Source organism: Urocampus carinirostris, chromosome 5 (assembly GCF_059441175.1).
Source record: "Urocampus carinirostris isolate Australia breed hairy pipefish chromosome 5, RoL_Ucar_1.0, whole genome shotgun sequence".
Lineage (NCBI taxonomy): Eukaryota > Metazoa > Chordata > Actinopteri > Syngnathiformes > Syngnathidae > Urocampus > Urocampus carinirostris.
This window is the reverse complement of record NC_142353.1, coordinates 33,936,449-33,960,175: the sequence shown is the minus strand read 5'-3', so window position 1 is coordinate 33,960,175 and position 23,727 is coordinate 33,936,449. Positions and strand designations below refer to the sequence as shown.

The 23,727-nt window shown below is 40.4% G+C and overlaps 1 protein-coding gene across 1 annotated transcript in view; it reads left to right on the top strand.

Annotated features, from left to right (window-relative positions):
* LOC148366103 (neurogenic locus notch homolog protein 1-like) overlaps window positions 1-23,727 on the top strand; it is a 96,618-nt gene that overhangs the window by 20,197 nt on the left and 52,694 nt on the right. The window contains exons 3-10 of the mRNA XM_088336526.1: window positions 6,711-6,973; window positions 8,331-8,669; window positions 11,030-11,152; window positions 12,349-12,582; window positions 13,312-13,467; window positions 15,107-15,292; window positions 17,415-17,528; window positions 22,775-22,888. Coding sequence (XP_088192652.1) covers window positions 6,711-6,973; window positions 8,331-8,669; window positions 11,030-11,152; window positions 12,349-12,582; window positions 13,312-13,467; window positions 15,107-15,292; window positions 17,415-17,528; window positions 22,775-22,888 — 1,529 coding nt within the window. The remainder of the gene's footprint in view (window positions 1-6,710; window positions 6,974-8,330; window positions 8,670-11,029; window positions 11,153-12,348; window positions 12,583-13,311; window positions 13,468-15,106; window positions 15,293-17,414; window positions 17,529-22,774; window positions 22,889-23,727) is intronic.

Here is a 23,727-nt window from a genome sequence, read left to right as displayed (position 1 = left end):
ATTTGAAAAAATATTTTCAGAACCTTCCAGTTGCGCTTTAATTGCAGACACTGGTAAGCCATTTTCATATTTTGCAATTATTCCCTTCTTCGACTTGATTGTTGTAATCACTGTTTTCCACTTGTTCTTCCCCTTATCGGTAACTTTGTTGGGACCTATTATAATGGGCAGAAATAGGAAATAGAACCTACAAAATCACAGTAAAATGAGATGTGGTCCCTTTCTAACACAATTAAGATGGCGCCGATTGACTGAACCTGAAGAAGAGATCAAGCAGGCCATCATAGCTGTCTACTGTTAAGGAATGTCATCAACCCTTTTTAAAAAAATTTAAAATTTATTTATTTATTTATTTTTACTTTTTAGCATTATTTTGCCAAGGCAAATGCTCGCGATCCACTGTCCACGACTCCTGACCCACCAGTTGAGAAACAATGTTCTATATTTAGTAGTCCAAACACTAGGATTCTGCATTTTCACTGCCGTGACCCGGGTTCTATTTCTGTTGCATCCAGTGTTTTGAGATTGTGGTCCGTAATATTTTCGACTGATCAATCAATTGCGGAAATATGGTAAAATACTACTGTAAAACCTTGTGTAGAACTCGCACCAGAACTTTGATTTATTTATAAAAAGAAATACACAAATCAATATGGTGATTGAAGAAGTCGTGCCATTCTTTATGCAAAAGAAAATGGGACAAGGGATATTTACTAACAAGTACTCAATCAAAAATGTTCTCTATTTTAATACATTTCAAATGTGTCAGTTTTATCTAAAAAAAACACATTGGATTGCATATAAAAAAGTAAAGAGACATATTTTAAAGCAAAAAATAAAAATTAAATAAACAATTTGCAATTTGGCCCAAAATTAAAATGTCAATATTATGTACAGACACTACATTTGCGACTGTGAATATTCTCCTTTTCCTATTGTTTCTATTGGTAAGGCATCGGGGTCTAACTAAAAACACAAACAATAATAGCCTTCGCTCTGAAAATGCTGGTCTACTTGTGATCCCAAGAGCTAAGAGAGCGTTCTCCATTCAGTCCTTGGTGCTGTGGAATGCTCTGCCTACTGATATTCGGTCTGCAACCTCAGTGGAACTGTTTGAATTTAGGCTTAGAACACACTTCTATTCTATAGCTTATGAATGACCTATATTTCACGTTGTTATCTGTGTATTGTTTGTTATTTCAACATCCGTTTCAGCCTGGTCATCCTGGAAGGGGGATTGCTTTTCCAAGGTTTCTTTATTTACTACATGCTGAGGTTTTGGGTTCTTCCTTATCCTCATATCGGTTTTAGATCAGGTGATGGTGTAACAATAATCTGTGGTCTGTTATAGTCTGTGGTCTGTGCAGCCTCCTTGTGATAAAGGCCTATACAAATAAACATGACTTGATTTAAGCCTGAAAAACAAATAGAGCCACTTGCTCGTCAAGTGCATTTATATTGTGCTCTTAAGTCACTGAAGATATACCAAAGCGCTTTACAATGCGCTTCACATTCACTCACTGATAGCCAAGTACATCACTGTATTTTTGTTTTCACGAAGCCATTGTCTATGCAATATGATGTTTGAGAAAATATGTTTTAACATTTTCTATGGTTGGAAAATGGAACAAAGTACTGATATTTAATGTTCATTTTATTCCCTGATTGCAGTGACACAAATTCTGGCGTGTCCTTTTTCAGTCATGTGATGGTCTAGTGTTTTTATTTCAAGTTCAAACTGTTACGTTCTGAGCTTTTAAAATGCGACTCTCTGCTTTGTTTGAGTTTGTATCTAACGGACCCTCGCTAAGTTAAAGAGCAAACTGTTAGCATTCTTCGCAGAGTGCATGCCACAGTTGACTTAGGACCAGACGGTGTGTTTGAATAGCATGTCCACGTGCGGCCACACTATCTGGTGGTCTTTGAGGTCTGGCCGTGAGATGTCAAGCACTTTTGCTGCTTTTTTGTTCTTGCAGAGGAAGACTATCCGTGATCATGTGCTGAGTTTTCATTTGTTCAGTGGACTACTGCAATCTTCCACGTAATTTATACCTGTCAAGCTGTACGTTTTTGCCATACAAAGTACGTTTATTATGCATTTTAAGACGTGTGCGACGTACAAGAAAATCTGTAAGAAGAAAGTATGTTTAAGATTTGAAAATGACCCAGCAATAACCGAAGTGCGAAGTGGCGTGGGATTGCTGTATTTTATATCGGGGAAAATATGCTCGTTTTACGAGCAATTTGAGCTGCAAGCGCAATCCTAGAACGAATTAAGCTCATATGAGGAGTATATATGTATATATGTATAATGTATGTATTTATGTTGTAATAAGTTTGGTCCATATTTAGTGGGAAGTAGTGGAATGGTCACTGTCAGGGTGAATGGTGGGAATATTGGTGGTGGCAACGAGCGAGGATTTGAATGTGCCGGGGAAGCAGCTGCCATTTTCCTCATTAACATGCGCACCTGCTCTTTGCTGCTTTTTTGCAGCGGCCTCGTGCAGAGCCTTACAACCGCTGGGGGGAACCCCCACCTCCTCTATATGCCCCTCACTCCAAACACACACTCTCTCCTGGGAGAAGCTGTTAATGTGCAAGAATTTGTGGCTCAACAGGTTTTAAGAAAGACAAAAAAACACAACACAATGAGTCCTATAGTGGGCCCCGGCTACTGTATATTGTTTTGCTTTTTTTACAGTCCCCCATTTGTTGCATTGTTATCAATTGTTCTTTACATATAGTATCATATTGGGTTCGATAGAAGAAATGCAGCATGATTTACATCCCAAAAGGGGCATTATGGTCCTTACATAAGCAGCAGTGATGATTGTCATTCCCACAGAGCTCATAACAAATGGTAGCTTTGGTTGGCATCCACTGGTCACTCGGGCCAGTGTTTAAGCAGCGGGTAGCCGAGAATGCGATTTTTTTTTTTTTTGCCTCGATCGCAAGGCTTGGTAATCCCCTGAGAGAGATACTGTGTAAACACGCGTCTGTGCCTATGAGAGGGGTCCGCTGCTCAGGCCCCACACAAACATTGGACCCACTGGGAATGTTTTGGGATGTAGTACTGGCATCCCTTTAATGTAAATATGCAAATAGACTGCCTGCAGTCAGTATTTGGTGTGGCAGTGGTGCTATGGCATGGGAAGCCCAAGACAATCTTTTATGCCCCATAACGGATACTTATATGCGATCTCCTGTTACTTCTACGCGTCGCCTGTGTGAGGGGGCTAAGTGTCCTGCTTGTGCAGAAAAGGTCACGTGACGTCATACACAACAGTTGTCCCCTCTAATATTAATTAAATCCAAAACCTCACTTTTCCCTCCATTCCGTGTTTTCATCCACCATGGTGTGTTGATTTCTATGTTACGTGGAAGAACATGAAAACCGAGCAAGATAATTGAAGATAAATGAACCATGTTTCGCGAGTGGAGGAAGCTGATAAACAACCTTCGAAAAGTTTTTATCGGTGTTTTACGTACTTTGTAATCAATACTTTCATAAACCACAAGCAAACTCAGTTTCACTCCTGTTGTATTTTTATACCCACACTTGTATTCTTGTCTGTGTTGTCGCAGGGCGGCCGTAGCAGAGAGCAATTGGTCCAATAATCATGTTCGCCCTATGTATGTGTTAAATACAGAAACAGAAACAGCTATGGAGACTGTGCCTTTTAACGCAGTGCTATGGTCTATGGTAGTTAAAATACTACTTATGAAGCTCCTCAAATGATACTTTGTTTTCAAAATTAAGCTAATTAACTTACTTCACTGTTATTATTTGGCACTTAGATGCTAGTAGCAAATCTCTCCGGTTACATACGACATCTGGTTACATAAACTTTCCTAAGAATTATCAGTTAGCCAATATATAGGCCACGGTTTGTTTAACTTACAGCTTCGTGCTTTAAATCTGTGAAAATGAGTTTTGCTGTTACGTTTTCAAGGATTGAAAAGTGCTTGAATTTTGGGTGATATGCTTGTAAATGCTTGAAATTATTGCCATGTTTCTCAATAAGCCTGTTTGAAAATGACGCCAATACTGATCACTGGTGACTTGGCATTGGTATTGCATTTCTTCTTCTTTCTGGCCCTATAATAAAATCACTGATCTTTGGCTCTAAAATGCTGCAAGATTATGAAAAAACTATTGTATTATCCGATCTTTCTTCCAAAATATTTAGTTTCTTTAAAAATACTTCTGTGTGTTTGTGTGAATGCCATAGAATAATGACCATATAGGTATTCTTATTGTTGTCAGCCTCTTTGTTGCATACCCTATTATGTCGCCCCTCAGCTTCACTCATTGTCATTTCAAAAGTATGCTTTTCTCTGGCTATGTGGGAACTTATTGGCAAAACATTTTACGACACAGATGCGACCTGTGAGAAACATCACACGAGTTTTGTTCTCCCTTACGTTTTACTGCCGAGCAACGTATTGTTCATAGAGGGCGATGACGGAAACAAGGAGCTTCCATTTAAAGCCTCGGTTCTCATAGATGTGTTGTTAAAGAAACATTTTTTCAAGGCACATGAGTCTATTGGGTAAAATCTATTGCCCTATAAGCTGATTTATGAGCACGGACGTTTGACCCTAATAGAATTCAAAGTAGCTTTGTCTTTTGAGTTGCTTCAGTATTTCCCATGAGATTGCCCCCAAATATGGAAATCTCAATGTACTTTTGATATCTTCTGATGAAATATAATTATTATCTCTAAATATGATCTAACAAGCAAAATATAACAAGAATGTTGCGTTTAGACTACTAAATTTGCATTTAATTGTATAAAATAGTCTTGGGTTTGAATTACCTTTTAGCTGTAATTTACCTACATACGTAAAAAAGTACATTTATGTCAATCATTTTCTCCCGGACTCTTTGTATTTTTGTTTTGTATTGTTCTGTTTGTTTTTCTTTCAATCATCTTGCATTAAATATCACATCACAAAATGAACAAATAACCTGAAATGAAAAAAAAGGGCTAACAGGTTGTAGGGTTATAGGAGACTCGTCCCCAAAATAACTTTAAGAGCCTTTTCTATCAATCATGTAAACAAATTATCATATCTTACATAATCATAGCAACAGCTGGTTAGTCCATTTAAAATCATTGAATATCGATAAATAATTTTGTTTCTGAGGGTTATTTATACCCCACACTTCTCTACCTTACTCTCCAACAATATAATGAGTAAAACCTGAAACACTTTCTCATACATTTTATTATCACACTCTGTTCATTATACATTTACATCAATTAGATTTCAACATCAAAAATTCTCACACTGCAGGTTTTAATTTATTATTTCCCCTGTTTTTTCCCATTCTTGTCCTTTTATCTTGTTTTTGTTCCAAATTATCATTTTTAAAGAAAGGAGAATAATCTAGTCTGTGTTAAAATGTTGTACGCTCATTATGGTAAGTCCCATTTTAGATGATAAAAAATAGCAGAATGGAAAAATAAAGGTAATCTTTCAATGACCAGAAAATGATATGTATGATTACTTTATTTCGTGTTCGTTTTTTTTTTTTTTTTGCATTAATTTCACAACCTTTAAAAGATCTTATCCTAGATTTCAATCAGAATATTATAGGGAAAATGTCACTAATACATTCCTTTATAAGATTTTATATATATATATATATATATATATATATATATATATATACAAAAACTTGGAAAGTTTCTTAAACAAGTTTATTTAGTTTCACAATTAAATCACTTTTATATCAAATCTAAAGAGCTGGATAAAAGAATACATGAGCGAATGATGTAATAAATGTTTCTAGCTAAAAAGAAATGGCTGAAGGCTGTTTCCAAGAACTGCCTGAAATTTCCTCCTTAAGCGAAGTCACATTTACACACATGAACAGGCGGCTGGCGCCTTGCCAACCACAAACATCTTATTTTTCCGTGGAAGTACTTAAGAAAACGGCAAACATACAAATACACATACAAAACACCACGATGACGTCTGGAAATTAGTCCATGTTTATGCCCACATTATTCATATAATTCATAACAGCAACAAATGTGAAGTTTGACAGACTTTATTCAATATTTACAACGTAGTCACTATATATCGACTTTCGCTCCCACAAATCAATTCCTCACTTTCTACGTCGGAATTTAACAGAAGTGGAAGTTAAGTTAAACGCTACACTTCTCATTGGTTCGATGTCAGGTCACTGCAGTTTCCTTTATACCACGAGTTTCGATGACAAGCAAATGCAATTTGTTCCATTACCACAGAAACCACCGACGACAAAAAAAAACAGGGATATACGTCTGTGTGACGCAGCTCTCTTTCTCGCTTTCTTTTTGCGCAGTCGTAAATATGTGCTCTCCTTACTAAATGCCATCTTGAATGGTCACATGATCCAAAAACAAGTAACCTAGGCAAATAAGAGTGGGGTGAACAACACAGGTGAAAATTTCACTCTTCACACCTCCAACTATGAACCCCACTTTAAGCCTGCGGCTTCAAATCCAACAAAGACAAAATTGAGATTAATTATTATATTTGTGCATACGGCTTTTTGCACTCTGTATTTCAGAATGTAACTCTGATGCTGGAAATACTCTTTGACAAGGACTCATTTTAAATGTTTGCTCTTCTATAGGCTTACATCATCCACATGTAAACTGGTTAGTTTATCAAAAGAAAAAAACATGATTGAACTGCATTATTCTCCTCAGGTGTCAGGCTGGATATGCTGGAAGCAGGTGCCAGTTTCACGACCCCTGCACCACAGGAGTTTGCCTAAACGGCGCCAAGTGCAGTGTGGTAACCAAGGCCAACAAGGTGGACTTCAGCTGCACTTGCAAGCCAGGATTCACTGACCGCCACTGCCAGACGATTGTTGGCAACGCCTGCTTTGCTAAGCCGTGCCTGAACGGGGGCACATGCCTGCAAAATGGTCCACAGGCTTACAAATGCTCCTGCCCGCCCGGATGGTCAGGTACTGAAAATATAATTAACTTTGAGGAACTATAACGAAGTTGCCTATATAGTTAATATCCACAGTTTCATTAGAAATATCATAATAATAAAAGAAGATTAAATAGTTCTTCATAATTTCCCAATTTGATTGGTGGTTGAAGACCATGAAAATCAAGTCATTAAAGATGAAACAAGTAACTGATTATTAAATGTATTACTGTTTGAAAAAACATATATAAATCGTCTAATAATGCATGATTTAGTACAATTTTAAAGTGACACTATGTGGATCTTATTTTTGTACAATCTAAAAAAGGGGTTTTCACACTTTTTAAACATGAGAGCTACTTTTTGTTACTGATTAGTTGAGCATGTGTTCCAACTACAGTAGAGTCACACTTCTTAGCCTTTTTGGTAAGGTCTATTGAAGGGTCTGCCAGGATGTCTCTGATTTAGGAGGAGCAGTGTGGTTTTTGTCTGGTCTGTGGAACAGTGGACCCTCTGTACACACTCTGATGGGTCCTTGAAATTGCATGGGAGTTTGCCTATCCATTCTACATTTGTTTTTTGGTCTTGGGGAAGGCATTAGACCATGTTCCTTGGGGAGCCCTCTAGAGGGTGCTTCTGTATAGGGTACTGGACAGTCTAATATTAGGCTGTTCCGTCTCTGTATGACTGGTGTTAGAGTTTTTTCTGCATCGCCGGCAGTAAGTCGGATTCGTTTCCAGTCCGAGTTGGACTCCTCCAAGGCTGCCTTTTGTCACCGATTCTGTTCTTACATTTTTGGACAGAATCGCTAGGCTCGGCTGTGGCGTAGAGTAGGTCTGGATTTGGAGCACCAGCATTGCATCTCAGCTATTTGCAAATGATGTGGTGCTGTAGTCTTCCTCTTAGCTCTTACTTGAGCAGCCAGTTGTGAAGCGGCCGGGATGAAGATCTGCACTTTTAAGTGAGAGACCGTGGTTCTCAGAATAAAAAAGGTGGCGTGCCTTTTCCGGGTATGGGATGAGATCCAGCCCCAGTTGGAGGATCTAACGGGAGATTGACAGAAAGATCGGTAGAGCGTCTGCAGTCATGCGGACTCTGTACCGCTCCGTCGTGGTTAAGAAGTATCTGTTCCGAAAGGCAAAGCCTTTTATTTACCTGTTAATCTATGTTCCTACCCTCACCTAAGGTCACTAACTGTGGGTCATGACCGTAGGAACACGATCCCGGATACAGTCGGCTGAAATTATTCACTTTTGCATTTCATCACAGATTTTCAAAAATGTATCCTAAAAGTGGATAATGCCAACGTTCCCTCTAACCAAATAAGAGTTTCTTTTTATGCGAGTGACTCTTTTACCAAATGAAATAAAACATATGTGTATTTCCAGGTGAACAGTGCCAACACCCCGATCCCTGCCTGCCCAACCCCTGCGCTAACAATGGCCAATGCTTGGCCATTGGGTCGATGTACGTCTGTGCATGCACGCCCTTCTTCTCTGGCAAAATTTGCAATCAGGACATTAATGAGTGCGACGCCAAACCGCCGCTTTGCAAAAATGGCGGCTTGTGCATCAACATGGTGGGCGGCTACCAGTGCCGCTGCCCGGCTGATTATGACGGTGAGCACTGCGAGAGCCGCCACCTACCCTGCAGCCCATCCCCGTGCCAAAACGGAGGCACCTGCATCCAAAAGGGAGACACCAACTATGATTGTGCCTGTGTACCAGGTAGGAACCTGACTTGATAGTGTGTTGTGAGGCTGAATGAGAACTTTTATTTATTTTTTATTTTTTTAAGTTTTGAATCAGATTGCAGCGTCAATTTACCTCTGTGCGTCTGTTGTAACCTTGTTTGAATGATGAACATTAGATTAGGTGACCATAACTAGATTCAAATTCTTGGGATTCTCTTGAACATTTAGGAGCATTTCCAAATCCAACCATTAAGCCAGGGGTCGGGATATGGCTTTTTTCATGAGGACAACTGGCTGTGAGCTTCTCTGTGACTTTCCAATTGTAGAGCTGTGAAGCCAACGCAGTTCAGAAAGCCACTTATTAGGTCCAAAATATATAGGGCAAAATTTTAACTTCAGTATCATTGTGTTTCACCAAAAGACCCTGTTTTGTCTCTAACGAATCCTCATATGGAAGCTCATTAAACAACATTCACTGTGGAGTAACTTTATGATGAAAACCCACATCCAAAAACACCAGCCATTCACCCAGAGCTATTCGATTTCCGCACCCATCGCGCACTCCCCTCATCACACCCGTAGTTTGTAGTATTATTTGCCTTTGCCTTGTTTCAAAACCAATATCGATAATCAAAATAAGCCTTAATTATTTAAGTAACTGGGAGAGAGTTAATTACTAGATTTTTGATGAACCACAGGCTCTAGATTATCTTTCTGAGTAAAATAAAATGTGCTGAGGAATTAGCTTTTCTTTGGAGAGCGGGTTTGGTGGTTGTGTCGAAATCGTCTTAAAATATTAGGTTCTTCAAAATATTTTGGTTTCATAGTCAAACTGGTTCCTGATCCCTGCATTATGCTTATTGCTGGGCCATATTGGACCAAAAAAACACAAAGATATGGGAGAACAGTAAATTATTGTTTAACAAGACAAGACAACATACAATTGTTAATTGAGTAGAAAAAACAGAATAAAGATTTGGTATGAATGAATATTTTTGTCTTGTTAAACAGTACGTTGTAAATATTTTTGACTTTTTATCCTGACATTCTTTTTTGTTTTTAATTTCGTGCCTGAATTTGGCCATGAAAAAGGTAACTAGTAGTGATGTCATTTCCAGTTGAGGGCTAGCACGCATGTGTTTTGCTATGGTTCAGTGTGTGAACAGAGCAACAGCAGGAAAGCATCTGGGCTTATCGGAAAGGAAATGGTCACAGGAACAACATCCTTTGCACAAAGCGCAACCAGACTGCGGCATACAATGCCTCTGTGCTAGCTGGCTCGTCTAAATGATCTGAAAACAGCAATTTGCAACATTTTTTTTCAGGGTATTTTTAATTAATTTTTGAGTCCTCTCTTAAGGTTGAAATTCTGAGCCAAAAATATAATCTTCAATTAGAAACAAAGAAAGACAATTTTAGCGTTTACTATTGTTTAGTAAACAAAAGTTGAACATTGCTAAGTTTCTTGAAAATACTCGTTTTCGAGAAAATTTCTAAGAAAATCAACTTTTTGTGGAGGGATGCATTTACCTCAGAACTTTTACTTTTGTACTTTTTTAGTGCATTTATGATACCTCCAATATCTAAACAATATCTTCTATCAACACAAGGGCACTTTGCTTGCAAAATAAAATTTTATCACAAGAACACTGAACTGATGCATGAATTATGCATGAACGATGCATGAGCTTTTCATGGTTTGATATTTTGAGTGATGTGATTGCACAATTTCAGTCACCATGACGATCCCGTACCTCGGGCGACCATGTACCTGAGGATGTGTATGAAACGTAATCCCTCTCCAACCAAACAATGACAATGAGCACTTTTCATATTTTTGAAAGTAATAAGGGCTGTTGAGGAGTTAACTTTATTACTATTTGTCCATTTGTTCCGACTCTCACCACACTGATTCACTAAGCATTCTTCATACATGGAGCCACCAACACACACTCATTTTCCGGATATAAGAAGCAACACTAAGAAGTTGGCCTTCATTGATGTGTGGACAAAGGTATGATCAATGCCACCCCTGCCATTGAATGGTGATTTAGAATACTGAAATCATTCCCAGAGCCTTCATACTTACCAATGACCACTGCCTAACCCTTTATAATAGTTTGTTTTTAAATGAAACAAGAGAAATGTATAAAAGTTTTGGCACTCGGGGACAATGCTCCTGAAAACATATGTATAAGTCATCGCATCGAATAAGTTAAAAACATGGTTCTAATTCTATCAATTCGCATAAAGTCTCTTTGAATGTTGAACATAATTTGATTTATGATAAAGTAGCTACAGGCCCTAGGGTATTAAAAGGATAACTGACGATGGTCTGAGTTGTTCAGCCTGTGAATTGTGGCAAAAATTCATTTACCATGTGACCATTCACAGGTTTTACAGGTAAAAACTGTTACCAGAATATTGACGACTGCCCGGGCAACGAGTGCCAGAACGGTGGCACCTGTATCGACGGTGTCAACACCTACACCTGCCAGTGTCAGCCCGAGTTTACAGGTCAGTGTCCGGAGAGCTTGCATGGATTTTTATTTATTTATTTTAACAATACATAGGCCAGATCATTGCCCAATCAAAGGTGCATTGATCTGGTAAATTAGCAAAGGGCTAGCTGAAGACAACTTTGAATAAGTTTGGGCAACTTGCACAATTGATACTGGGTCAGTTGGAGTTAAGCATGGGCATTTAGTAGCAGAAAAGGTACTAGCAATTGCTGTTATGAAATCACTTTATTTTCTTTGTCATTTTCTCTTGGTGCCGTTGGTGCGTGCACCAAGAGTAATGCACTTACTAATGGACTTGTAGCCGGCCTCCTCTCACTTTGAGCATTTTCCATGATTGTTAAGTTGATCATATATTTCTCTATGCAGTTTAGTATGCTACTCTAAAAAATAGAAAACAATAACGCGAGGAGGAAGACAGACAGGATAGATAATGAAACAGGATATAGAAATTAAATAGGACAAACTAGACGGGAACTAAAACTGGAGAGAATAATAAATAGGACAAAAATAGACGGGAACGAAACTGGAAACCAATATTAAACAGGACAAAAATAAACAGGAACAATACCGGACAGGGAATACCAACAGAAATACAGGACCGAGTCAAAACCCACGTCTTGCGGGGCAGAGGTTCGTTGACGGACTTCTTACCATTATTTTGCCTGGGCAAAGACCGTAACACACTGAAAACAGGTCTGTGACCCACTTTTGGGTCCTGACCCACCAGTTGAGAAACATTGATTTAAAGAGAATAAAACAAATGGATTCACAGTATTTGTAAGAAAACCCAAACACATTGACTTGAGCACAAGCCCTGCTGTTTGACCGACAGCATACACCATCCTATCACAGTCGTGCACACAGACCGTCACGCCCACGACACAAAGCCCTCCCAAACCTGACCGCTTGATAGCATTTGCTTTCTGCTGTCTGCTGCAGAACACAATGCATGATACGTTGATAACATTGACAATAAAAGACAAATCAATCAAAAACCTGCAAACCGGTGAACCAGCGATAACCAAACTGTGAATTTGGTTCATTTAAAAAATAAAACCAAATAATTCACAGTTTTTATAAGAAAAACATATTTAAACACTTTGCATGCTTGCTTGAATATTTTCAATGTGTGTATTCGTAAGAGTTGAACCGACTCAAATGCTTAATGTATCATTCGTTCCCATCCGACAGGTCAGCTCTGCTCAGAGGACGTGGACGAGTGTCAACTGGTGCCCAACGCCTGCCAAAACGCCGGCACGTGCCACAACACCTATGGCGGCTTCCAGTGCGTGTGCGTTAACGGCTGGACGGGTGACAATTGCAGCCAGAACATCGACGACTGCGCGAGCGCCGCCTGCCACCACGGCGCCACCTGCCATGACCGCGTGGCATCCTTTTTTTGCGAGTGTCCCCATGGACGCACAGGTTTGTCTTGGATACCTCCTTCAAGGAAACAGCCATTTGTACTGAGTATCATTGTATCTACTGTAAATCCGTGTTTCTGAACTGCTCTGGCTTTAGGACCCACCATCCCACCCTAATTACAAGCAGTGACCTGATTCTCACTTTTCAAATGTATTGAATGAAACAAATGTGAAGTTTAAACCAGAGATAGTGGAATATATTCAAGTTATTTTTACAGGAAAATAACCAGCCAAACATATTCAAGTAACATTCTCTTTAATGCTCAATTACCTGCATTTTGTTAAAATCCAATACACTTCACTTCAGTGTCTACAGCCATTTTTACAGACTTAACATGCTCAAAGATGAGATGGAAAAAATGCAATTACTAAGGTACGGTGTCATAAATAAGTGTTGTTCACTTTTTGGGGCAGATCGGTTTTGATTTTTTTTGTGCCTTAATACATTTTGTCAATATTTCAAAACTGCATTTTCTATTGCCTTGGGTTGACTCTGCGTGATATTAAAATAGGTTTGATGATCTGAAACCTTTGTGAGTGATTAATATTAAAAAAACCCCCACAGGATTTAGGAACGCGGATAATACTTTTTCACGGCATGGATTCTTAGCTCTTGTTTTTGGTTGCACTACACTATACAGCGACATCTAATGGTTAAATATCACACACTGTCCCTTTAAATAAGACTGCGTCTTGATAGATTTTTCAAAGAGTGTGTGTTTTGCTGCAGGTCTTCTGTGCCAACTGAATGATGTCTGCCTCAGCAATCCTTGTCAAAAGGGTTCCAACTGTGACACTCACCCCATCACTGGGAATCCCGTGTGCTTCTGCCCTACGGGCTACCTGGGGGCCTCCTGTGATCAAGACGTTGACGAATGCTTACTAGGTAAAAAAAAAAACAACTCCCACACTGAACTACGACTACAGTTTCTTCTCTTCATTCTGCTCAGTATATCAGCTTATAAAGTGCTTTGCAAAAGTATTGCCCCCGAGAACCATTTGATGATAAAAAACTCACAATATTTTCTAAGAATCACACACATGTGAGACACAATCTTGAAATGAAACCAAATGTATTCACAATTTTGTATTGTGCTAACAGATACAAAACATTAAAAGTCAATAAAGTTGGCCCCCTTTGAGGTAATACTTTGTCCGACCTTAATTGGCTGTGAATACTGCCACAGGCCTTTTTGGGTATGTCTCTATTGGTTTTGCACATCTTGAAACAGAAATATTTACCCATTCTTCCTCACAAAGCAGCTCAAATTCCTAAAGGTTTGATGGTGATCGTTTGTGCAAGGTATTTTTCCGATGTTTCCACAAATGCTATTTAGGATTGAGGTCTGGATTTAGGCTTAGCCATTCTAACACATTCTAACATATTGTTAGTTTTAAACCATTCCTTAGTAGATTTTGGTTTATGTTTGGAGTTGTTATTGTAGAAGGTTAACCTGCCCCTATTAGCAGGTCTCTTGCAGACTTCAACAGATTTCTGTCAGAATGGCCCTGTATTTGGTTTCATCCATCTTCCCGTAATCTCTGACAATCTTCCCAGTCCCTGCTGAAGAAAAGCAACCCCAGTGCATGACGCAGCCACCACCATGTTTGACAGTGGGGATGATGTTTTCAGGGTGATGTGCAGTGGTACTCTTACACGAAACGTAACGCTTTGTCTCAGCCCAAAAAGTAGTTCCATAGTGGTCTTATCTGACCAGAGCGCCTTGCTCCACATTATATTTGTGTCTCCCATGTGGCATCATGGAAACGCCAAACGGGCTGCCTGATGCTATTCTTCTAGAATTGGCTTTCTTATTGACACTCTTCCATAAAAGGCAGAATTATGCAGAGTACGCCTAATAGTTGTCTTGTTTCCCGATTGTTCCACCTCAGTGGTACATGCCTGCAGGTCATCCCATATGATAATAGGCCTCTTTGCTTCTCTGGTTAGTTTTCTTTTTATCTGGGCCCAAAGTTTAGAGGGACAACCAGGTCCTGGTACTTTTGCATTTGTTAAATGGTCTGTCCATTTGGATATTATTGCTCGCCCAGTGCTCTGTCCATGTGTAAGTATTGTAAAATGTTCTTCTATCCCATTCTTGATTTGAACTTCTCCACAACTTCATCCCAAACCTGCCTGGTGTCTTCTCTGGTCTTCATAATGCTGTCTGCTCTCCTTTTACAGACCTCTAACCCCATCACAGAGTAGGTCAGTTAAAACACACAGGTGTACTCTGTTTCTCATTGTTAGTCATTTAGGTTGACATTGGATCATTCAGAAGTCATCAGAGAACCTCTGGAGTCAGTTGGCTGAGCTAAGAGAACAGAGCGGCAAAATTTTTGCGACACATACTTTTTGTGTCTCATGTGTTGTTGATTCTAAGAAAATATTTTCAGTTTTTTAGCTTTAAGTCTATGTAGCCTGTCATGTGGCAATTTGACAAAAGGTTTTTGGTGGGCCAACACTTTCCCTAGGCACTGTAATTAGTCAAGTTTAACGTTTTTTTGGGGTTGGCGAAAACCAGGTTCCAACCCTTGTGAGCATGCCGGCAAATGCATCAACACCAAGGGTTCATTCCAGTGCAAGTGCCAGCAGGGCTACGTGGGACCCCGCTGCGAGCTGGACATCAACGAGTGCATGTCCAACCCCTGCATGAATGAGGGGACCTGCTTGGACCAATTCGGCAAATTCCAATGCATCTGCATGCCAGGTTTGTGGTCTTGATCACTGCATCGACTACATCAGCCAATGACATTGGGACTATTCAGTCAAAAAAATGAGCAATAGGGTTGACGTTCAATGTCAACACGTACGAAAACTTCCTAGTTTAATGAAAAGGTGGAGGAAGACCATTGTCCATTTTTTAAGTTTAACAGGAATTAAAAGCTCTCACCTTGAGGATAAATTCACCACTTTGAAGTCGAAAAGGGGGAGCTATGTGAATGGTATAGATCTGAGGCGAATATGTTTTGAGGTGTGTGTGTGGGGCGCGGGGTATTGTGATATATCCCTGAGTGAAACTGGCATTTGAGGTGGTATTTTGCGCGGGAAAGAGTACTGGTGTGTAACAAACATTAGATTTTCTCATTATCACCACTTTATTGATAGTACAAGGCATGGGTTAGATAATGGATAAATCAGAAAGTCGTCCTGTGAGATATAAATAAACGCGAATTTAAAAATTACGGTGTGCATTATACACAAATAAATATGGTATTTCTTCCTCTCCCTTCTCACCTTTTTAAGCGTCAACCCATTTTCTCAGATGACCAGTTCATATTTACAGTAGCTTAGTTTACACATAAGTTAAACTTCAGATGAATTGACTTACCTAGCACCGGTCTTAACTTGCAGTATATAGTCAGCATTGGCAGCAAACACTTAGCATTACCCATACATTTACTGTATCTTACTTAAGATTACTAAGGTATCGAGTAATTCAAAACAAGACCGCCATGATAACTTACCAGATATGAAATTGTCACGGCTAATGATGTCGGTCTAATCTTTTTCTTTAATGGCTTAAAATTACAATGTGTGCACCCGTAAACACAACAGCTGGATATGTCGTTTTTTATAAATTGCGACTCTAAAAATGCAAAATACAATTCTTCGCTTGCTCCATTCAACTCGTACCGCTACTAACGTGAATCTGTTCTGAAATGAGGATTGCAAAGTCTTGTTGTCAGATAGCAGGGGATCGAGATTTAGGGTAGTTTGCTCTGTACTTGTTACCACAGTTGAAAACATTCAAATAACGAAATAGTACAGAGTAAGTTCTACTTATCTGTAATATACGGGTATCTGATGAAATTAAACAATAAGTATACAGATAAATAAAATATTTTTTTGACTGTCAGGGATGGGCTGTAGTTTCTGGGGTCTGTGCAGCCCTTTGAGACTCTTTGTGATTAAGGGCTATACAAATAAACATGACTTGACTTGGCTACTCCTGCTCTTTGGGTTCAATAATTTGCGCGCAACCTGTGCTGATCCGATGATGACGTAAGCTGGAAAGGGGTATTTCCACAATTTTTTTTTAAGTCAAGTCATGTTTGTTTGTGACGCTCTTTATCACAAGGAGTCTCAAAGGGCTGCATAGTCCAAAGATTATGGCAAACTACAGACTATTATTACACCATCCCCTGATCTAAAACCTACATGAGGGTAAGGAAAAACTCAAAAACCTCAACATGAGGAAAATGAAGAAACCTTGAGAAGGGACTGCACCCTTCCAGAATGACCAGGAAATGAAATGAAATGATCTGCATTTATATAGCGCTTTTCAATTCAATGACTTCCCAAAGCGCTTTACATTGTGCTTCACATTTCCCAATAGCGGCCGTGATCTGTGCAGCCATGTAAGGGGCTAACCTGCTTATTGGGGGTAATTGGGGTTCAATGTCTTACCCAAGGACACTTCGACATGTAACACGGACAAGCCGGGATTCGAACTGGGATCCATTAATCCTAAAACGATCGCTCTACCTCCTGAGCTACTGCCGCCCCAAGCAATGAATGTTGCAATAACAAATTATACACCGATATTGTCAACATAAAATATAGGTTCTTCATAATCTATAGAATAGAAGTGTGTTTTAAGCTTAGATTTAAACATTTCCACTGAGTTTGCTGATTGAATCTCAGGGGATGAGCGTTCCTTTAATATATATTGTTTCTTGCCACCTGACTTATAAACTAAAGAGAACTCGGGCTTGCGATTTTTAAACTAAAGTTCCCGGTGTGTTTCAGTGTATTATCCAAATGTGCCTCTCCATCTAACATGTAAATCCCCCCATCCTCCACCCTCCAACCTCTCATTAATTGGCCAGGCTACGAGGGGGAGTTCTGCGAGATCGATTCGGACGAGTGCGCCCACAACCCCTGCGTGAACGGTGGCAAGTGTATCGACGAGATCAACGCATTCTACTGCCAGTGCCCTACAGGTGAGGCCGCCGAGATGAAGCTAGTAGGACCGGGAATGTGGAGGTCGAAGTGGCACGGGGCGCAGATAGTCAGGGGGTTGGTGCTCGCTCACTCTCTTTCCCCTCTCAAAGACAAACACACCGGGTAGACATAAACAGCTCTCTGGATGCGTGCTAATCCCAAGCCCCGAGGCAGGCTTACGGCGGACGGCCCATGCAAACTTGAACCAAAGCAGCATTGCAGGAAGGGGAGAAGAAGGAAAAATCTATGGGGGGAAAGGCTTGGAGAAGTTTCAACTTTCTGTCCAAGTTTTTTTTCCCTTTCCTTTTATCCTTGAACTAAGTTAGATGGCTGACTCAAGAAATGTGAAAATGTCTGGTTTTTTTGGCGGCTTACTTGGTTATCCTCACTTGTTGTTTTGTCCAGAAATATTTATTTGTTGTTGGTGATGATTGTTTCTAGTACAGTCAACATTGGGGTGTCAAAATCATTTTGGCTCAGAAGCCAAATGGTAGAAAAAAAAGCATTGTCACGGGGGCCGTACTAGTAAATAAATGTCATTAAAAGTGTACTTTAGCTGGGGGGAAAGGGAACTTTTTGGAGGCTCCCAATAAATTATAATTCAGGGATGTAAGTTTTAATTATAAAACAATTACTGTGTCATGAACCAGAACTGGATCAGGACCCAAACGCGTGACGTTCTCACAAAAGCCTTTTATTTTACGGGAAATGGGGAGTAATGCACGTTAGGCAGCAGTCTGGCGTGAAATGATAGGAAGCCAGAGGCAGACGAGATCGATACCAATTGCCCGAGTAGATATCGGACAGATGGGGTCGATGCCGGACAGGACGGACAGACAGGATTGATAATGAAACAGGATGGGTTCTGATTGGCTCCCTGTCACTATTTGAACCCAGTCCTGTCAGTCCCCTGTTGTCAGTCCGTCTGCAAACTAATAACTGAAGCCTTTTTCAACTTAGACTCCCACCTTTCCCGTTTTTGCTCCCGTCTGTCTACCATGACCTGTTTCGATCCTGACCACGTCTGCTCTCCCGTTTCGGCTTACAACCTCCTTTTGTCCCCGACTACGCCTACTCTCCCGTTCCGGCTTACGATACGTTTCCGACCCCAACCACACCTTGCTCCTCCAGTCCCGGCTACCGACCAATTTTTCTGTCCCTGACACCGCCATCGCTCGCTATGGAAGATCGACTTCCGTGTTCGGATCGCAATCCGAGTACGACAGCGACTTGCTTCCCACGTCCAGCGAATACCGGATCATGGGCGCAGCCCCTCCTCTTTCCTTCAATAAAACTTGTGAGAAACCTAATGCAATTGGGTCCTGTTTCCGTTCTGGCCCTGACATGGAGACCCCTTGATCTATAGATATAATATATTACCCCATTTGAAAAGCAGTCAGTACTGGGTTGTTTCAATGTTCCAAAAAAGAGAACTGGACGTTCTTTTGAGCTCGCCGAAGACGATCACTGAGGTGGAAATAAATTCCGCCCCCCTTTATTCTTTTGTTTTTAGGCAAGGATCAAAAGCAGCCTGGGTGGGGTAGAAGCGGGATATCACAAGAAAGAAAGCATTAGAAGTGTGAACGCGCCAAAACACGGAGGCTTCGTGCCAGGGGTACGTTAGGAAGTTTTGTCAGTGAAAGTGTTTTGGCGGGAGGATGCATGGACTGGTATTGCAGCAGCAGGGCGGTGCAAAGGAAGGGGGGCGCGGGGCTTCACTTAACCGTCGTGCTTGAAATGTTAATCACTCCTCTTGCCCGAGATGAAGGTTCCTTCTTTTCTGTACACGCCATAGCTATGGAAACCCCACTGAGGGGCTATTGAAATGTGTCATTCCTCCGGTCAGCCTCAACCACTTCATTCATAGTGTTTACAGCTTGAATGTTTTTAAGTACTAGCTTGCTAATCAACAACAGAAATCGTTTCAGGACCCGGGTTTGCAATCCCACAATATTGAGGTTGTTTTTTATGTATTCTTGTATTCTTTTTTAACCTCATATTTATGTAGTTTATTTAATGCCAGGGTTTCTATCAAGTGAGAAGAGCCAGCCATTTTTTGGCATTTTGATTCATTTTTGAAGCCCCACAGAAAACAGTTCTGCAGCACATATCGAGTTTTAACCCTCATCTTTCAGTAGAAAAAAGTATGTTTTTACCTTTTACCATTGTTTATCAAACAACAATTGAACTTTCCTAAGTCCCCACTACCTCGTGTTGCTTTCTATATCAAGCGATTGAGAGTGTGTAGGTGGCCTCTGAGATTGAAATCTTGTGATCACGTCCCAGGAAACAACAATTCATTTCAGAGTTCAAGCATCGTTCACGCACAGGTTCAGTGTACTTGGAATAATGTGTTTATGAAAAGCATTGTTTGGATATTGGAGGAATCACAAGTTCAAAAAACAGCACGGAAATAAAAGTTTAGCTTGAAATGCATTATTTCACAACAAGCTGGTATTATCAGATGTTTTGGGGGAATTAACCCTTGGGGGCTTTTATGAAAGTATTTTCAAGCAGAACGGAAACAGGACCCACTCGCGTAACGTTTACCACAAATTTGATTGAACAAACGAGGGAGGGGTGCGCCCACGATCCGGTGTTCGCTCTCGTACTCAGCTTGTGATCCAAACACGGATCGTAGCGAAGGGGAGGAAAACTGGTCGGTAGCCGGGACTGGGAGAGCAAGACGTGGTCGAAAACGAGTCGTAAGCCAGGACGAGAGAGCAGACGTGGTAGGGATCAAAAAAGGATCGTAATTCGGGACAGGAGAGCAGATGTGGTCGATATCAAAACAGGTCGTAGCGGGAGACAAACAAGAGCAAAAAACGGGACAGGCGTGAGTCAGGGTCGAAAAAAGGCTTGCCTTGAAAAACAGAGGTTCACAGACGGACTGACAAAAGGGGATTGACAGGACAGGGTTTAAATAGTGTGGAAGCCAATCCGTCAACAAGCTGCAGCCGGCGCCACACGGGTGGGGCTAATTGGCGTCATGGCAACCGTGACAGCAATGTTCAACTGTTGTTTACTAAACAATGATAAAATGTAGGGACCTACTTGTTCCTGATGAAATATGAGCGTTCGAGCTTTATATTGATATGTTCTATGTCTTTATGACTACAGAAGTAAATGTTTAGAATTATGTATTTTTTTTATCAAAAAAAAGTGATCAGTTTTGTTCATTCTGTTTTCCTGAACATAATACTACAGAACATTTTACTATGAATGATTTGTAGTTGACTTGAATATCCCATCTGGATTTCTCCACATTATCTTTTAAAGTGTGTTTCACGGTTCACAGTTCACTGATTCTTTAACCGCTTGGGTTGTCAGTGCACCAATGAGGATGCAACTCTGGACAGCTTGCTTTTGGGTCCTGGTAAAGTTGGCACCAGTCCATTCATTAATGTTGTGAGCCCATTTCTTTTCCGGTCTTTCTCTCCTCCTGCCCCCTTGGACTGTGCCCTGGAGAATTATCTTGGTCAGTCCTGATGATTTTGTGACATGACCATACCACTGAAGTTTCTGTCCGAGCAAAGTTGACAACAGTTCTTCGTAGTTTCCTGTAGCATCGCATCTCCTAAGCCTGGATTTTCTTTTCCAAGCATAGAGGAAGTCAGCAGTCGGTTCTTTGATTTAACTGCTATGTTCTTGTCCCTCAAGATGGGTTTAATATGGCAAGTGTGCTGTGGTTTAAGCTATCCTGGCCATGATTTTTGGTTCTGACCCCTCTTCTGATATGACAGCTCCAAGATATTTAAATTTGGTTACAGGTTCTAGCTCTCTGTGGTTGATGGTGATTTTGTGGTGATACCTTAGGGATTGTTGGTCATAACCTTTGTTTTTTTCTGTTGATTTCCATCCCATACTGGATTGATGCTTTGTCCAGTCGATTGATCAGATCCCTGAGTTCTTGTTCGTCTCCTGCCAATCCGGTAATATCATCAGCAAAACGGAGAGTTGTGTTGTGTCCCCCAATACTGACTGTACCTGCATGTCGCTCCAGAGTTTCGGACACGATCCTCTCCAGGAAAATGTTGAATAAAATTTGAAAGAGAATGCAGCCTTGTCTCACACCGACTGTGGTTCGAAACCACGCCCCAATGGTACCATTGATAAGTACTGCACTGTTGGCATTTGCATACAGTTGTTCAATGGTCTAAACTAGTTTCTGGCCCATGTTGTACCTCTGCATGGTGGCTCATAAAGCGACTTGCCGAACTCTGTCAAACGCCTTCTTGAAATCATTGTCACATCAAAGTGTATTTACTGTGTGCAAAGCAGTTAATGGAAAAAAATTTAAAACGCTCCTTGGTTTGTGACCATGTGACAAACAAGGGAACTAAAATAGATAAAAGTGAAACACTACAGCAAAGAAAGAGAGTGCCCACTGGAGAATTTTGAATCACGTGGAGCTTGAATAGCCCTAGGTTAAGGGTCAAGCTGCCTCTTTTTACAAAGCAGGCTGGAGGAGGGGTTTCAAGTGATAGTAATAGAAACGTTAGTTTTTAAGGACAGGAGAGGCGGGGGCTGTTGACAGACCTCTCTTTGTTTATTGGGTTTCTCTGTCAAGGGCAGCTTTCACTTGTTCCAGCGCTTTCTCCCATATTTTCTGCTCAAGAGCAAAGCTAAAAGGAAGATACAGACCAAACAGTGTTTGTTAATCGTAGTTGTTAATCAACAATAAGCTTTCAAATTAAGCAGTTTGTTTATGGTGAGAAAAAAAGTAATGTCGTTTAAACCCTATAAATTATATTTTTGAGTATCAAAGTTATTACAGTAATCCCTCGGTTATCGCGGTTAAGAGGGGCCAGACCCCCCGCGAAAAGTGACAATCCGTGAACTAGCGTCGCACAATCATAAAAGCCCCCGAGTATTAAACTTACCTCAAGATGACCGAAAGTACACGACTGAAACAAAATAACAACTAGAAATCTACAAATAAAAACACTTAACACCGAAGACCATGGATTAAATGAAGAAAAACCAAACAAGCTTAAAAATGATGCTGACACAGGTCTTTGCTTTGCCATTGCAATTCTTTTTCCCCGTGATTAACGGCAGCTGGCATTAATTTGTATGGAGTTGTCATGTGAAGCGTCATTGCACCCTATAGGTGCATATGGACAGGTGCATCGGACCATGATGCTGGCTACTGGAGAAATTGAAAAATTGGCCTTGAAAGTGTTTAAAAAGTACTTGAAATTGGCCGTGAAAAAGGTGTACGAACCCTGTGTTTTCTTTCCAGGCTTCAATGGGCATCTGTGCCAGATCGACATGGACGAATGTGCCAGCACACCATGCAAAAATGGCGGCAAGTGCACAGACGGACACAACAATTACACCTGCGAGTGCCCGGAAGGTAAAACGAAGTAACTTATTCACTATCAAGTACATTATTTGATCTGTCTATTTATTGATCTGTTAAACAATCAATATCTAATTCAGGGGTCACTACTTTTTTGTTTCTGATTAGTGTGAAGGGCTACCACTATGATTTGCATTTCTACTTAGCATGTTATTACTATATTGTTACTATGTTACTACTATGATATTATCTCATTGTAATTAATAGAAGTAGGATTAATATAGGCTAAGTCAACTACTAAAACATCTTGTAAAAGGGCACCGATTTACAGGTCTTAAGTTGGAGTCCAAGTTCAACCTGACCCGAATTTCATCCTGGTTTGGGCCTAATATGTCAATCATTACATTCGGCCTCGGCTTCTTTCTCGCGGATTTATTTTTGTTTATTCTCCCCCAGTCATTGTTCTTCGTTGTCTCTCTGCCTCTCTCTCTTAAAGGTGAAGATTCTTAATGATGTACTGCTGCTGTGGTTTATGGCCCAATTTTAAATCCGTCAAAATGACAGACGGCCCTAAAATTTTCCCATCAACTCTTGGAAAAATCCATGTATGATGCAATATGGTTGGTTTATATAACCTCTGCAGACACAGAAATATAAAATATGTCATTCTTTTATACTGTCTTGTTTCAATTAGGTTTCATTGCAAGACACAGGGGTTAATTTGTTTTCATAAATCACCTATCCTTTCGAGTCCTCACGAATGAAATATGAAATTTTGGTCCTGCAAATCAAGTGAATTGGTGATACTCGGGTTGTGCTGTATTACCCGCGGGCCCGGGTAGGATCGGGCTGGATTTTTCTAGGCCCGATCTTACCTTAACACCAGGGGTCTC